Raw genomic sequence first — 17,879 nt, forward strand, 5'->3', positions numbered from 1 at the left:
ACATTATTCAGGATAGGTCCTGGTCCACCTGTGATCCTCCTCAGTCCTTGTTTATGTGCAGCACTGGTACCATGGCCTTCTGTCTCATAATAATATTAATGATAATAAACGTAATAATAACTTCAATAATAATAATGATACTACATTTAATAATACAAATAATAATTATAATATCAATAATAATAATGGTCGGTCACCGTCTTGGTTCACGGTCGGTCACCATCAAGAGTTTTCTCTGTTTTTTAATTCTCCGCTCGCCGTGGAGTCGTGAGAGGAAAACGTTTTCTTGAAGAATTCAAGGTTCCACAGGGTGAGTTATTGATATACAAACGGTTCATTTAAGGTTAAAGTCATCCTTTAAAGCAGCAGACGGACTGACTGGATGCAGCTGATGACCAGAGTGTATGATGAAGATGAAGATGAAGATGATCCTCCAGGTACGAGGCCACAAATACACAGTAATTAAAGACAATGACCTGGTTGTTTCTTCAGGGAGTTCAGGCCTACATTCAGCTCTGCGGTGCGTTCACTAACACGTTCCACTCGTGTTAGTGGTTTGAGTTTGGTTTGAGTCTGCCGGACTCGTCGGCCCTCGAGGGCCCAAAGACTAAGTGATTAGATGAGGAGGATTAGTTTTTAACATCAAAGGCTCCACATATTGAGTTTAATCACAATGCGTGGAGCGTTTCATCAGGTCACTGGTTTCAGGAGACGTTGTCTTCACTCATCTTGAAAACCAGAACAGAAGGTCACATTGTTAACATCTGTGTGTGTTCGTCATGATGTCATCGTTTACAAAACGATGACATCATGACTCTCATGAATATGCGGTTGTTAACGCTAATTAAGCTAAATGCCAAAGTCTTTAAATGCCATCATCATATATAATAATATATATAACTGGGTTAACTCTTCAGCTGCTGTGTGCGTAAAAATAAATATAATAAAAATCATTAAAATAAAAAGCATTAAAATAAAAAGCATTAGAATAAAAATCATTAGAAAAACATGAAATATTCTGCTTCAAATGTTTGCGTTTAGCCTTTTAAAAAACTACATTTTCACGGTTTACTCTGTTATTGACGAGCAGCACTCTAACAGAACCATAACTATATATATAGTTATATATAGTTATATATAGTTGTATAGTTATATATAGTTATATATAGTTGTATATAGTTGTATAGTTATATAACCAGTCAGAAGGATGCTAGCATGTTGTTACACGTTTCCAGCTGATTTCTCAGGGTTTTTGTCGTCTCTTCTGAAGCTTCACATGTGAATCACTGATCTCAGAGCAGATCTCGTGGTTCCTCTGATCACAGCGAGGCTGCAGAGACGGTTTGATGAAAACCAGACTAGACGGGTCCAGGACTAGATCCCCTCATGGGAATGATCACTCCTTCACTCTCTCCTTCACTCTCTCCTTCACTCTCTCCTACACTCTCTCCTACTCTCTGTCCTTCACTCTCTCCTTCACTCTCTCCTTCACTCTCTCTCCTACACTCTCTCCTACTCTCTCTCCTTCACTCTCTCCTTCACTCTCTCTCCTACACTCTCTCCTTCACTCTCTCCTTCACTCTCTCCTTCACTCTCTCTCCTTCACTCTCTCCTTCACTCTCTCTCCTACACTCTCTCCTTCACTCTCTCCTACACTCTCTCTCCTTCACTCTCTCCTTCACTCTCTCTCCTTCACTCTCTCCTTCACTCTCTCCTACACTCTCTCTCCTTCACTCTCTCCTTCACTCTCTCCTTCACTCTCTCTCCTTCACTCGCTCCTTCACTCTCTCCTTCACTCTCTCTCCTTCACTCTCTCCTACACTCTCTCTCCTACACTCTCTCTCCTTCACTCTCTCCTTCACTCTCTCTCCTTCACTCTCTCTCCTACACTCTCTCTCCTTCACTCTCTCCTACACTCTCTCTCCTTCACTCTCTCCTACACTCTCTCTCCTTCACTCTCTCCTTCACTCTCTCTCCTTCACTCTCTCTCCTACACTCTCTCTCCTTCACTCTCTCCTACACTCTCTCTCCTACACTCTCTCCTACACTCTCTCTCCTACACTCTCTCTCCTTCACTCTCTCCTTCACTCTCTCTCCTTCACTCTCTCCTACACTCTCTCTCCTACACTCTCTCTCCTTCACTCTCTCCTTCACTCTCTCTCCTTCACTCTCTCCTTCACTCTCTCCTACACTCTCTTTCCTTCACTCTCTCCTTCACTCTCTCTCCTTCACTCTCTCCTACACTCTCTTTCCTTCACTCTCTCCTTCACTCTCTCCTTCACTCTCTCTCTCTCTCTCTCCTCTCTCTCTCCTCTCTCTCTTAACTCTCTCTCTCTGTCTCTCTCTTAACTCTCTCTCTGTCTCTCTCTCTCCTCTCTCTCTCTCCTCTCTCTCTCTTAACTCTCTCTCTCTGTCTCTCTCTCTCCTCTCTCTCCTCTCTCTCTTAACTCTCTCTCTCTGTCTCTCTCTCTCCTCTCTCTCTCTCTTTACTCTCTCTCCCCCCTCTCTCTCTCATCACATTCAGTATCTCTCAGGCTGAGAGGAGGAGGAGGAAGAGGAGGAGGAGAGGATGAGGCAGGAGGAATCAGAATAGAGTCGATGTGTCTTCTGGATTCTCTCTCTGGGATTATTTGGAACTTCGTCTGGTTTGTTGGACCGTCGTGGATTTTTATTCTCTGAAGACGTTTCTGTATCTGATGAGCTGAAGATGAAGACGAACCAAACATCCCGAGAGACGAGAAGACGAGTCATCGGAGAATCCATCAGCTCCATGTGCTTCTATCGGAGAGCCTAACAAAGCCTGAGATGCAAACCGATAAATTACCCAGCATGCATTGTGGTTTCTTCACCGATACGTGCTGCCGTTTGTGGCGTTTGAACCGTTGCCGTAAAGACTCAGAAGAAGGTTTTCATTTTGAATCAGGAATTAGAGGCTCACATCGACTTCACTTTTAGAACTGCTGCTTTATTTGAAGTATCATATTTAATAATTCTTCATCTGCAGAATGTCATGAACGGTTTTAGAGGTTTCTTGTGATTGATGATTAGTCGTTGTAAAAACAAAGGCCACAGGATGTGAACTCAAGGGGAAAAGTCACCTGAAGAAGAAATGACGTCTACAGTCGGACTAAAACGCTTCAAACACACAGGATTTAACTTTCTGTCATTCTGAAGCATTTAATAACTCTTTAAGCGTCTCTTATGAACATAGAAATGTAAATATCAGCTGTTCTGAGGGGTCTGGATTCAGTTCCTCATGATGGAGCGACTGTAAACAGACTCTGTGTCACCAGTTTAGGACTAAAACTATCCGAGCGTCCTCTGAGACTCAAAGGACCCGAGCAGCAGGTATACATATATACATATATACACATATATATATCTTCCCCCCGGTGGCTCCGCCCTCCTCTCGGGGGGGAGATGGCGGCGGCCATCGCCAGCTCCCTGATCCGACAGAAGCGTCAGGCCCGAGAGTCCAACAACGAGAAGGTCGCCACCAACAAGAGACGCACGAGTCCCACCAAAGACCCGAGGTCTCTGTGCGACAGACACATCTTCAGCGTCTTCAGCAAAGTCCGCTTCTGCAGCGGAAAGAAAAGACCCGTCAGACGGAAACCAGGTGGGTTCACGAGGACCCCGTTTACTGCTGACTCAGCTTTTACTACCAAAATAAAAGAATTAGAACCTGAAACTTCTGTAGTTATTTTTACACAAACAAACATCTTGTATTAACCCTAAGTATTTTAACATCTTTATCTAAACGGAACTAAGTTGTTTCCTGATAAGACGGAAGTTTATTTTGAAATGTATGTAACGAGCTGAAATGGACTCGTGTTGCTGGAGTCACTTCAACCTCAACATCACTACTTTGTCTTTTTTTTTTTAATCTTTCATCAAATCGTTAACATTTATTTCACTACTTTGTTGTTAGTGAACGATGGAGGTCATGATTTTAACAAACGTTCTCCTGTTGAGAACGTCACAGCTTCACGTGTTAAAGCTGCATTCTCTCTAGTGTCCACCAGGGGGCGACTCCTCTGGTTGTATAGAAGTCTATGAGAAAATGACTCTACTTCTCTCTTGATTTATTACCTCAGTAAACATTGTAAACATGAGTTTATGGTCTCAATCTCTAGTTTCAAGTCTTCTTCAATACAGCATGATGTTCATTTAGTAAATGATGGTCCATTTAGAGTCACACAGACCATAAAGCAGGGGATGCTTTAGGGGCGGGGCTACACGGTGATTGACAGGTCGGTACTACGGTGTTGTCCGTGTTTTCGTCTTCAAACTTTAACCCTTTCCCAGTGTTTTTTGTAACATTTTGATTGCCTTCTTAGCTCCGCCCTCTTGTGTCACTTCTGGTTGCAAAAAAGATGGCGACGTCCAAAGTTCCAAACTCAAGGCTTCAAAATGTCCAAAAACCAATGGGTGATGTCACATGTGGGGCAGTAAACAGGAAGTGAACTGCGTTCTCCGATGTTATTTGTTGAATTGATATTTGAGAGCTGGAGATTCAGATAAAGGAAGTGTCGTCTTCGTCACATCTCAGTTCAGGAAACACCTTGTGATGAAGTGTTTTCTTCTTCTTCACCTGACAGACTCACAGCTGCTCAAACAGTGTAACACTCGCACTTATAGATAGATTCCCTCAGGAAAATACAGGAAGTAAGCAGCTTCAGGACTTTTATTCTGAAGCAGCTTTAGGACTTTTATTGTGAAGCAGCTTTAGGACTTTTACTGTGAAGCAGCTTTAAGACTTTTATTGTGAAGCAGCTTTAAGACTTTTATTGTGAAGCAGCTTTAGGACTTTTATTGTGAAACAGCTTTAGGACTTTTATTGTGAAACAGCTTTAGGACTTTTATTGTGAAACAGCTTTAGGACTTTTATTGTGAAGCAGCTTTAGGACTTTTACTGTGAAGCAGCTTTAGGACTTTTATTGTGAAACAGCTTTAGGACTTTTACTGTGAAGGAGCTTCAGGACTTTTATTGTGAAGCAGCTTCAGGACTTTTACTGTGAAGGAGCTTTAAGACTTTTACTGTGAAGTTGTGAGCTATTGTCTCTTTTGTTTTGGAGTGTTTTTGGACACGTCTGTCTGTTTCTCAGTGTGGAGGTTAAGTAGCACAGCAGCCTGCTCCACATTAGCTTCTCTGTGTTCTATTTCAGCAGCTTCTGTCCCACATTGACGAGAGGAGATGAAGTGTGATAACAGTGGATGAGAGGAGATGAAGTGTGATAACAGTGGATGAGAGGAGATGAAGTGTGATAACAGTGGATGAGAGGAGATGAAGTGTGATAACAGTGGATGAGAGGAGATGAAGTGTGATAACAGTGGATGAGAGGAGATGAAGTGTGATAACAGTGGATGAGAGGAGATGAAGTGTGATAACGGTGGATGAGAGGAGATGAAGTGTGATAACGGTGGATGAGAGGAGATGAAGTGTGATAACAGTGGATGAGAGGAGATGAAGTGTGATAACAGTGGATGAGAGGAGATGAAGTGTGATAACAGTGGATGAGAGGAGATGAAGTGTGATAACGGTGGATGAGAGGAGATGAAGTGTGATAACGGTGAATGAGAGGAGATGAAGTGTGATAACGGTGGATGAGAGGAGATGAAGTGTGATAACGGTGGATGAGAGGAGATGAAGTGTGATAACAGTGGATGAGAGGAGATGAAGTGTGATAACAGTGAATGAGAGGAGATGAAGTGTGATAACGGTGGATGAGAGGAGATGAAGTGTGATAACAGTGAATGAGAGCAGATGAAGTGTGATAACGGTGGATGAGAGGAGATGAAGTGTGATAACAGTGGATGAGAGGAGATGAAGTGTGATAACAGTGGATGAGAGGAGATCATATGAATAATAAATGTGTTCAGAGTGGATAGATGAGGATGATGGTCTGCAGCACTGATCTCAGACCTGCTGAGTGTTTGCAGTCTTTCTGTTGTTTCTAAGTGTGTGTTGTTGATGTTGTTGTTGTTGTTGTTGTTGTTGTGTTTCAGAGCAGCTGAAGGGCATCGTGACGCGTCTCTTCAGCGAGCAGGGCTTCTACCTGCAGATGCAGCCCGATGGAGCCATCAGTGGAAACAAGGACGAGAACAGCGACAACAGTGAGTCTCAACCAGACAGTTTTAATTCAAAGCTTCTAACTCGTCTCGATGGCCTCTGTGTTGACAACACGAACACACATATATATTTTATCTGATGTCGGCTTTAAAAGTCTCTACAAACTACACGAGTGGGAGGAGGTGAAAACAGAGTAGATCTTAAAATAGCCCTACCTACATATGAGCTCACCTGGAGGCTCAAGAGAAACGATGGAGCTGAGACAAGTTACAGAAACAGACTCCGGTAATAATCCCTTTTTGTAGAAATGCTTCTGAAACGTTGAAGAAGAAGAGAAGAAGAGTCCACACAGGGAAGAAGAAGCTCTTTTTGGTTTACACTTCCTGTTGTCATCATCGTCCTCGTCATCTTCATCAGCAGTGACCTCAGTGTTTGATGAAGAGGTTGCTGATAAAATTCATTTAGTGCAGCAGCTTCTCTACAATGTTTCCAAAATGTTCTTCTTTTGTTTGTTTGTATTCTATTCTACATGTTTTCTCTTGTGCAAATGTAAATTATTATTAATTATGTATTAAATATGATATATAATTAAATGTAATATCATATATAAATATATAAAATTGTAAATATTCATAAAGCTTTTAAGAATTTTAGGTTCAGTTTGAGTTTAAGAATTACATCTACCGATCAGAGTTTTTCAATGTGTGTGATACAGTGAACATGTTAAACTTATATTTAATATATATTGATAGAAGCGTAGAGACGTGATTTAAATGTATCCGACACATTCTAGTGTCGGTGATGGAAGACGTGAGATATGAGCCGCTGGATGAGCTCCGGATTACAGATTCTGCTTCTTTCAAATCCTTTGGTTTGGAAACGAGAAGCAAAAAAAGAGGACAAGGAGAAGAGGAGGAGGAGGAGGAGATGTTTTGGATTTCCCTCATTCTCTCTCCCTCTCTCTCTCTTTCTCTGTCTCTGAGTTAAATAAAGGAGGATTAACAGCAGCCATCGCTACAGGCCTCTTCCTCCTCCACCTCCTCCTCTTCATCCTCACCCACACTGCAGCTCTCTGTCCCCGAGGATTAAATCCCCCCATCACTTCATCCCTCTGTCTCCCCCTCTCTTTCTCTCTTTCTCTCTTTTATTCTCTCAGTTTATCAGCTGGAAGCGTCTCATGCAGCCGGCTGTAGATGGATTTTAAACCAAAGTGCTGATTTTTGTCGAGTTACACACAGAAATGATATATTTAGTTATTTTAAGCACAAGATGGATTCACTTCAGTTTATAAGACTTTTATTTGATTAGTTTGAAGGAAACAAATTCATTTTTGTATTAAGGTACATTTGACCTTCTGCAGTGACCAACTGTCTCTCTCTCTCTCTCTGTCTCTCTGTCTCTCTCTCTCTCTCTCTCTCTGTCTCTCTCTCTCTGTGTCTCTCTGTCTCTCCCTGTCTCTCTCTCTCTCTCTGTCTCTCTCTCTGTCTCTCTCTCTCTCTCTGTCTCTCTCTCTCTCCCTGTCTCTCTCTCTGTCTCTCTCTCTCTCTCTCTCTCCCTGTAGCTCTGTTTAATCTGATCCCAGTAGGTTTGAGGGTTGTGGCCATGCAGGGGGTGAAGGCTGGACTCTACGTGGCCATGAACGCAGAGGGATTCCTCTATACATCAGTAAGAGAACCTGTCTGTCTGCCCGTCTGTCTTCGTTTTGTTTTGGAGGTTTCCGGCTTCTAGCAGTAAAATATGCAATGTGTGATAAACTTTTAGGATCTTGTGCTAAAACATTTAACATTTAAATTAAAGAGTGAAGACGTCCCTGGTTGCACCTGTTTGAACAGACTTGAATAGAATAAATGGATTCTTTCTTTCTTTTTTTTAAGTAGACTTTTACTTTTACTGTGAATTAGACATAGTGGTATTCAGTGGTATTTTTGTAATTATTCGATTCAAGTTTTACAATTCTTAGACTATTTATGTTTAAACTGAAGTATTTTGCTGCAGCAAATACAAACATTCCACATATGCGTCATCACTGTGGTACATGAAATACTCTGTTTAGTTTAGAAACTATTACTAACAGTTAATAATGATAATAATAAACAGGACGACCCCGATCAGTCTACAGTGTAAACCAGCTCGTCGTTGCTGCTTCGCCTCACTGAGTCCGTCCTCCATCAATAATTCATGTCTGCTTCTTCCATAAAACTTTAAAATGCAATTCTTCAGTCGCCTTGTGCGCAGCATAAGAAACGAGATGGAGGAAGAGAGGGATGATGAAGATGATACATTAGATCTGTGTAAACAGGAAAGAGGCGACCTCAGGCAGCTTTTCTCTGTCAGACAGGAAGCTTTGTTTAAAAGATTGTTTGTTGTAAATTCAATGTTCATGTCCAGGAACCGTAATAGTGAGGTGACCCTACTGCTACTACTCCCGTTATTCCAATATTATTCCAAGACGCTAACCGCCCCTCAGCCCCTTGGAAATGTTCTATATTTATTGTGGTACCAATTTTTAGTGGTTAGTTAATAAATTAAACAAAATACGAGCAGTATATTTGTTATCTTTTAATGCGATAATAACGCGTTAACTTGCCCATATATATATATATATATATATGTATATGTGTATATATACATGTATATGTATATATATATACATATACATGTATATATATATATATATGTATATGTGTATATATACATGTATATGTATATATATACATATACAACTCCAAAGAACGATCCTAGAACCTGAACAATATCAACATATCACACAGGTTTTAAACTTCATACATTTTCTCAACATAAATGAGTGTATGTTCTTTGACATAAAAATATTCCTCGTTTTAAACAGGAAGTGGACTTTTGAAAGTCCACTTCCTGTTTCTGTGTTGATTTTCACGTGTATAAAGTAACTGACAGATGTGAGATTTACAAAAAAAATCAGTGTCCTCATTTGTTCATGATGTCCCCACTCTGCGTGTGTATGTGTGTGTGTGTGTGTGTGTGTGTGTTTCAGGATGTGTTCACATCAGAGTGTAAGTTTAAGGAGTCGGTGTTTGAGAACTACTACGTCATCTACTCGTCCACGCAGTACCGGCAGCACGAGTCGGGCCGGGCCTGGTTCCTGGGCCTCAACAAGGACGGAGTCATCATGAAGGGGAACCGAGTGAAGAAGACCAAACCCTGCTCACACTTTGTCCCCAGACCCATCGAAGGTGAGACACACACACACACACACACACCTGAGGATCACCTGCTGTCTCAGTACCTGGTTAGCCTAGCGTAGTATCAAATACTGGAAGCACCTTAGCATCACAAGAGAACAATAACAACGTTATCGTCTGCAGCGCCTGAACTCATGGTGAGTTTATTAGCTGCAGCACCTGAACTCATGGTGAGTTTATTAGCTGCAGCACCTGAACTCATCGTGAGTTTATTAGCTGCAGCACCTGAACTCATGGTGAGTTTATTAGCTGCAGCGCCTGAACTCATCGTGAGTTTATTAGCTGCAGCACCTGAACTCATCGTGAGTTTATTAGCTGCAGCGCCTGAACTCATGGTGAGTTTATTAGCTGCAGCACCTGAACTCATGGTGAGTTTATTAGCTGCAGCACCTGAACTCATGGTGAGTGGATCTTCACTCAGAGATCTGAGGTCGTCCTACAGGAACTTCCTCTGAGTTTGAGGACAAGCTGAAGCTCTAATATCACAGATGGAGGTTTAACGGGGAACATGAAGCTCCGTCTCTGCTTTCAGCTTCTCTGTGTCTCCCTCTGTCTCCCCCCTCCTCCCCCAGCTTCATTTAAAAATATCAGTCAAAGATCACCTTCCCCTTCCTCCTGTCCATCTGTCCATCTTCTCCTCTTCCTCCACGTCCTTTTCCTTCAACCTCTCCAGCTCTCTTTATGTTATTTGACCTCCCTCACTGTGTGTTACAGGTACATGTACATTATATGTACAATAATATAAATATATTTGTAAATAATATTAATATAATTGTATATAATATACATATATTTGAATAAAGTGAAGATATATTTGTAAGTAAAATAAAAAACCTTTATATAATAAATATATTTGTACATAATGTACATATAATTGTATTTAATAACAATATGTAGATGTACATATTGGCAGTACTCATCCATGCAGTCTTAATGAACTAGACTGAATATATATTTGAACAGGCAGTAATATCATTGTGTATATTTATGGTTAGAGGTTAATGAATTGTATGTTATTTGAACTTCTTAGTTGATGTTTATGTTGTGATGTAACCCCCCCCCCCCTTCAGTCTGCATGTATAAGGAGCCGTCGCTCCACGAGCTCGAGGAGAAGCTGCTGAAGTCGTCGCGGAGCCCAACGATCAACAGCGAGGAGCGGAGGGTGATGAAGGAGCAGGAGGAGGAGCAGGAGGAGGAGGAGGATGACCTCACAGAGCGGGACGGATCATAGCCTGCAGCGCCCCCTACAGGAGGAGGAGGAGGAGGCGAACTCCCATTAACACTCCCTCTGTTCAGCAGCAACCACGATGACGACAAAAACAAAGAAAACAAAACAAGCTAAAAAACTAAAATCATAAAAAAAACGGGAAAAATCTTCTTCTGCTCATATTGAATATTTAAAATGTGCCGGGGGAGGAGGGGTGGGGGGGCAAAGGGGGAGGGGCTTGTTTGAAGATGAAAAAAAAAAAATCAGGACGTTGATGATGATGATTTACATTTTATGCAAAAAGCCCTGCTGATACGGCGCCCGGAGGCGAGCACACCTGCTCTTCATCGCCACGTTGTAATCATCATCATCATCACTGCCGTCACGACGATGACGAGATGTTTTTCGGAGCTGAGCGAGCGCTGAGAACTCTGAAGCTTTAAGCCATGTAGAAACTTTCACTTCCTTTCATTTCTTAATGAATGCAAAAACTTTCGCACTTTCGACACACCGCGCTTCTTCTTCTTCTTCTTCTTCTTCTTCTTCCGCGTGTTGTTCCGTCCAATCAGAGAGAAGAGTGTTTTTTTTTTCCGTCTTCGTCCGCTGCACATCTCGTTTTGTTTCTTTGGGGTCGTGGGTTCGGTTTCGTGGACGGAGGACCAGGTCTGCCCGGTGATCCGGGTCAAGTTTTTGTGATTTGAATACGTCCATCAGAGCTGCCGGTCTCTAAAACGTCTCTGTGCAGATTAACGTTACATTTATCTGCATGATCTTCACATTCCTGCAGCTTTAAAATCATCCATCAGCTTTTTACAGAAATCACTTCCTGTTACTTTCTATGAAAAGACTTGAAACTAAGAGAGATAATCCATCAACATGTTTGGTTTCTACAAGAGAAGCACACATTTAAAGAAACAGATGTACTGCTTTTATGTAAATCTAGAACATAACCCTCCATAATTATTATTATATACTAATATTATTGTGCTGCAGCTGCAATATAAAGTGGGAAAGGGTGCAAATAATAAAGATTATCAAGAGTCTTAAAACATTGGACCTCAGATCTTTGATTAAAACTCAAATCTTCAAAATATCGTTGACGAGTTCTTCGGCATGATTGGTCTGGAGGTGGTGAAGTGATGTTAGGTGAGTTATGATCTTTATTCTTTATGATTTGCAAATATAGATGTTTGTATTTTGTACCCAAAACACGGGACAAAGTAACCTGCAAACCATCACAGCTGAGGACAGAATTATACTTCCTTCTCCAAAAAAAGAGTATTTTCTCTGGTCTTCTGTCTCTAGAGTCTCTGGTGTCTTCAGGACACTGACTGCTGGTCTTCTGTCTCTAGAGTCTCTGGTGTCTTCAGGACACTGACTGCTGGTCTTCTGTCTCTAGAGTCTCTGGTGTCTTCAGGACACTGACTGCTGGTCTTCTGTCTCTAGAGTCTCTGGTGTCTTCAGGACACTGACTGCTGGTCTTCTGTCTCTAGAGTCTCTGGTGTCTTCAGGACACTGACTGCTGGTCTTCTGATAGATTGTCTCTCAAAGGAAGTTGCTGGATCTAAAATCTGATGATGAAGATGAAGATGATGAGGAATGTGAAGAACACAAACCTAAAAGAGAAGGAGAAGCTCCTGCTTCCTGTCTTCGTGCTGCGTTCAGGGACTGAGCAGAAATAGGATGCGATGTGTTTTTTCTAAAAGAACATGCAGACGTTTGGGGGTTTGAATGATTTATGGAGACACTAACAGCTGAGTTGTGTAACTGTGATCCGGTCTGAACAGGACTGAAGTGTGTCTGCTACCGAACAGTCCAGTTCTATGATATACGATACGATAGACGATACGAGGCAATATACAAGATACGATATGTTTCAATACGTACCGTATCGTACCGTACCGTATCGATATGGTACGGTACAATATGTTACGATACGGTTTGATACGTTTCGATACGTTTATGTACGTTACCGTACAATACGATATGTTTTGATACGATACGTTTGTGTACGACACAACGTAAAAAGTATGTTTTTTTGTTTCCCCGTTCTTCAGACCCGTCCTGTTGTTTGATGGAGTCTGAAACGCTGCGCTCTGACTCACTGATTGCGATCATGCTCATTTATTTTGACAAGCAGACGACGTGATTGGTTCCTTTCACTTGACGTTGTCGTGGGGGAAAGTTTTGATGTGAAATGGAACGATGATCACAGCAGTTACTGATTGATGAGTCTCACAAAGAAAGTAGTTATTTGAATCTCCACATGATTTAAATATTAGATGTTGTTCTTGTATTCGTATTGATCTCTCTGAGCTTTCAGCAGGAGGCGGAGTCAGAGAGCACGCTGATGTCATCATGACGTCGCTGCTAGTGGTTTAAGAACAAAACTGCTACAAACTGAGATGTTATCAGTCAACAAGTCATACGACACATAGAACACATTGATTTCAGTTAAAGTGACGTCTCTAAAGGCTAAACTCTGTTTCTTTAAAAACACAGATTTGTGGGTAATGAAGTCCTTAAATGTGACGGCTTCGTCATGTTTTGTGGTACATTTATTTGAGTAGCTGTAGTTGAAGCAGATTAAATGAATTAAAACTCGTCCACATTTACAGTTTGGACATCAGCGTCCTCTCCGTGTTGCGTTCAGGTGTCGGCCGATGAGAGGATATTGGGTGACATGTTTTAACACTGCCCTTAAAGCACTGCCCTTAAAAACTGTGAGCTTGTTTCACTCCGACCTCACGACACCGAGCAGTGGTTTCCTGTAAACAGTTGTAAAATAACGAGTCGTTTCTTCTTCTCTCTCTTTAAACCCTTTACTCTTCTCACAAGTTACCGGCCGAGTTTCCCAAAAAATAGCATCTCGACTTTTCTCAGTTTACAAAGATCAACCAGTCGACCTCCACTTCCTGTTTCATGTAATAAGCCTGTTCTATCACTGCCTTTATAATAATATTAATAATCATAATAATGTATTGTATAAAGCTCATGTAGTACAGAGTATCATTGGTGCCATATTGTTTCTATGTTGCACAGGTTTTACTTTAAATCAGTGAAATATTAATAGACGTCTGATTTGATTTGAATAAATGTTGTTTTATGGAAGTTCAGAGAAAATTCAACCTTTTATTATTTTGTTATTAAGAACACTATGAAAGTGTTTCGGTCCTTTTTTCAGGTAACACTTTTAAAATGTATTTTAAGAAGTTGTGACTTTGTGTTTTAAAAGTCTCCACATCTCAAATCAGAAATAAAAGATTATTATCTTGTGTTAAGGATTAAAAAGTGTTGATTGAAGATGAAATGTTGAAATAAAACAAAACAAGTCGAGATAATAGAAAAGAAGAATTATTGCAGAAAAACAAACAAGCAAAAAGTTTGAAATTCTCGCCAAGATCATTTTTGGGAAACTTGGTCACCTCCCATCAGCTGACACAGGAACCAACCCGCCAAAATAAAAGACAGAGAAAACTATAAAAAAATGTTTTTATGTCACACAGATTAAGAATTAAAACGTTTTTAAACAAAAATAGAATCAGAGACGTTATTTAGTCCGACAGCTGACGCGTGCTCTCCGTCTTTAAACTGTTTCTGCCGCCATGTTGAAATGAACGAGGGGGCGGAGTTACAGAGGTCGACTCTGATTGGCTGCCACGCCCCTTTTTATTTTTTCTTCTCTTGAGATTTATGATTTTTCTTTATGGTTACAAACGGACAGATGGACTGATGGAAGGAAAAGGAACGAACCAATCACAATCCACCGTACTGCCTCTGAGAAAGTCTTCCAGTTTTGAGGTTCTTTGTGTTTTTTTGGTGGAACCGACAGAAACCGTCGACGTGTTTCTTCCTCTGGTTCGAATGTTTCTGAATGTTGTTTTTTCATGTTAGTGAAACCAAAACACTCGACAGGAATGTTGTAACACGAGTCTTTTCTATCTCATCTACTTCTGTTTATTATTTATATACATTATATATTATAAAACAGCAGCGCTGCCTTCAGGTCACGTCAGAAAATCATGGAAAAGTCAGACACGAGGCGTTTGTAGGAACTCGTTTACGGAGATATTGTTAGTTTATTTTAAAGGATTCAAAGAACGAAATTATAATTTTAAGACCGATTTTATTTTTGCGTATATTAATAAAAATGTTCATTATGATTCCTAATTTACGATAGTTGAATAATTTATATTTATTTAGTTTAGATTCATTCTTTTTTCATTTATTTAGTTTTATCACATTTGTGAGTTCATGTCTAAAAATACCTGAAAATAAACAGACAATAAGAATAAAATGAATAAATAAGATAAAGAAAATGTAAATCAGAAAATGTGACCTTGAAGTTCTTATTATAAAACATGTAATGGAAAATAATAAAATCATTTTTTTCAATTTTAAGAAAATATAGAAAGTGAAAAAATGATTTTGATTAATTTCTGATTTCAGCCGGCCGTCAACAAAAACAGGCCAAAATCTTTGTGTCGTAACGTCGACGTGCGCGTAAAGTTTTCTGCTTTGAATCGGACTATAATAATTCTTTCTGCTGATTAACATCATTTCAGCACAAATATTATTTTTCGACACAAACTGTTATTGATCAACAGCACAAAGACTTATGACAGATATCGATTTATTGATCGGAAATTGGGAATTACACAAATTTCCGCGTAACGTGGCTCGTCTCGTATTTACGGCGATTCCAACGTCACCTGAAGGCAGCGTGAGACTCAGAAGTAGATTAAAGTCTTTAATTATACGGAGAGCAGCCGGTCGACTCGCTTTTTAATCAGATTTCACGTCTTAATAACTTAAATAAACACATGTTTATACATGTATATATATATACGTATATATATATACATAACTGGTGAGTCCACCGGCTCCACTCTTTCTGTAACTTGATCCCAAAAACACCCGTTGCTGCTTCACGGAGACGACCGTGGCGCATAATGATGATGCCATTACGGAGCGACATAGGCCCCGCCCCCTCTGGAGGCCCCGCCCCCTCTGGTTGGTCGCCATGTTGGAACGTCTTTCTTTGTTTGCTGATGTTTGCACCTTTTTCTGAAACACCTTCATATTAACGCTTCATATACTAGAAAAATAATAAAAAGTCATCATCGCAAATACGCAGCAGGATGAAAAATAAAAAAAGAACGAAATAAAAGATTCAGAGTCGACTTTTTATTCCTGTTGATGGTTTTAATTCATTATCTGGTCCTGAACCAGTCTCAGTGTAGACCTGATCCTCTATGAACCAGTCTCAGTGTAGACCTGATCCTCTATATGAACCAGTCTCAGTGTAGACCTGATCCTCTATATGAACCAGTCTCAGTGTAGTCCTGATCCTCTATGAACCAGTCTCAGTGTAGACCTGATCCTCTATATGAACCAGTCTCAGTGTAGACCTGATCCTCTATATGAACCAGTCTCAGTGTAGTCCTGATCCTCTATGAACCAGTCTCAGTGTAGTCCTGATCCTCTATGAACCAGTCTCAGTGTAGACCTGATCCTCTATATGAACCAGTCTCAGTGTAGTCCTGATCCTCTATATGAACCAGTCTCAGTGTAGTCCTGATCCTCTATGAACCAGTCTCAGTGTAGACCTGATCCTCTATATGAACCAGTCTCAGTGTAGACCTGATCCTCTATATGAACCAGTCTCAGTGTAGTCCTGATCCTCTATGAACCAGTCTCAGTGTAGTCCTGATCCTCTATGAACCAGTCTCAGTGTAGACCTGATCCTCTATATGAACCAGTCTCAGTGTAGTCCTGATCCTCTATATGAACCAGTCTCAGTGTAGTCCTGATCCTCTATGAACCAGTCTCAGTGTAGTCCTGATCCTCTATGAACCAGTCTCAGCGTAGTCCTGGTCCTCTATCAGACCTCCATCAGAGAGGAGATGGTCTGTTTCTATAGGGTTGTTCTTGATGCTCGTCATCGGAGCCACCGGGTCGGATTCTGAACCAGAACCTCCTTCAGCTCAGACTCCAGCAGAGACCGGTCCACCGTGGACAGACCCAGAACCAGGAGCTCCGGAGGGAGGAGGAACAAAATGAAAATCCAGTATTTAATATAAGGAATGTTTTGCTGGTAACCTGTTTTTATTCTGTTTCCTTTTGTATTAATTTCAAATTAAAAGCTGAACAGCAGAGCAGCAGCTAGAGTCTGTTTTGTTTTGTTTCTGTGTTTTTGCTTCTTTTTCAAAGCTCTCTTGTTATTCTTGTTATTCTTGAACTGAAGTGAAGAACACAAAGTTGGACGGACTAAAAGCTAAAAGCTCACAGAGCTTCCAAACACTCTGCTGCAGTATATATATATATATATATATATATATATATATATATATATATATATATGAGGCTGGTTTCCACTTTAGACACTTAAGAGCTTCATCCAATTTTAACGAGAGAGCGACACAAAAAACACGACTGCTGCAAAGAACCCTCGACTGACATCAGAGCAACAGAAGAAGAAAGACGATCGTTCTTTATTCTTTGACTCCATGAAAACCGTCCAGCAGACAAATAACTAAACAAACTCTTTAAAGAGAAAAAGAAAACATGTGAATGTAGATTGAGACCAAATAAATCAGCATCCTTCGTCTTTACAGCTGCTTCACAGTACACACCCTTTATTTACTAGGACTTTTATTGTGAAGGAGCTTCATGACTTTTACTTTGAAACGGCTTTAGGACTTTTACTGTGAAACAGCTTTAGGACTTTTATTGTGAAACAGCTTTAGGACTTTTATTGTGAAACAGCTTTAGGACTTTTATTGTGAAGGAGCTTTAAGACATTTATTGTGAAGCAGCTTTAGGACTTTTATTGTGAAGGAGCTTTAAGACATTTATTGTGAAATAGCTTCAGGACTTTTACTGTGAAGGAGCGTTTTATGACGTTATTTTTATCCATAAATTTAACATAAAACTATTTTTTTAGTTCTCAGCCTTAAAGTTAAATCATAATAATTTCCCTACACTCGACACTTTTAACATTTCACTTACATTCACTTGTCTTACAGTCCTGTATCTGTTTTGTTGCGCACTTTATTTCATATTTTATTGTAAATTTAAAAAAACTGCACTGTGTTGACTGTTGTTGATTGTTTAATGTTACGCACCACACATTCCTTGTTGGTGCAAACTTCCTTGGCAATAAACGGTTCTGATTCTGATTCTGATTCTGATTCTGAAACAGGTTTTTAAAGCTCTGGAAAGGTTTTGGGTTTGTTAGGAAGTTTTTATTATATATATAAAGTCATATTGTGATATTGTGAATATCAGCGCGATCTTCACATGTAGTTACAGACTGAAGCCACCAGGGGGAGACATGACATCAGAAATAACATGAGACATGTGCCTATTAGATATG

The 17,879-nt window shown here is 40.4% G+C and overlaps 1 protein-coding gene across 4 annotated transcripts in view; it reads left to right on the forward strand.

Moving 5' to 3' along the window:
* Positions 1 to 10,697, forward strand: part of LOC306700573 (fibroblast growth factor 12-like) — a gene marked incomplete at its 5' end in the record, with an annotated part of 24,523 nt that extends 13,826 nt beyond the window's left edge. For 2 of the 4 annotated variants that reach the window (XM_079165626.1, XM_079165625.1), the window contains 4 exons: positions 6,010 to 6,117; positions 7,635 to 7,738; positions 9,087 to 9,285; positions 10,365 to 10,697. In XM_079165626.1, the coding sequence (XP_079021752.1) occupies positions 6,010 to 6,117; positions 7,635 to 7,738; positions 9,087 to 9,285; positions 10,365 to 10,525 (572 nt within the window). In that variant the 3' untranslated portion in view covers positions 10,526 to 10,697. Of the gene's footprint in view, positions 1 to 3,420; positions 3,691 to 6,009; positions 6,118 to 7,634; positions 7,739 to 9,086; positions 9,286 to 10,364 lie in introns of those variants that run through there. The other 2 variants (XM_079165623.1, XM_079165624.1) reach the window with 2 other exon arrangements.
* Positions 10,698 to 17,879: the final 7,182 nt, after the last annotated feature.

Source organism: Pholis gunnellus (assembly GCF_910591455.1).
Source record: "Pholis gunnellus genome assembly, chromosome: 9".
NCBI lineage: Eukaryota > Metazoa > Chordata > Actinopteri > Perciformes > Pholidae > Pholis > Pholis gunnellus.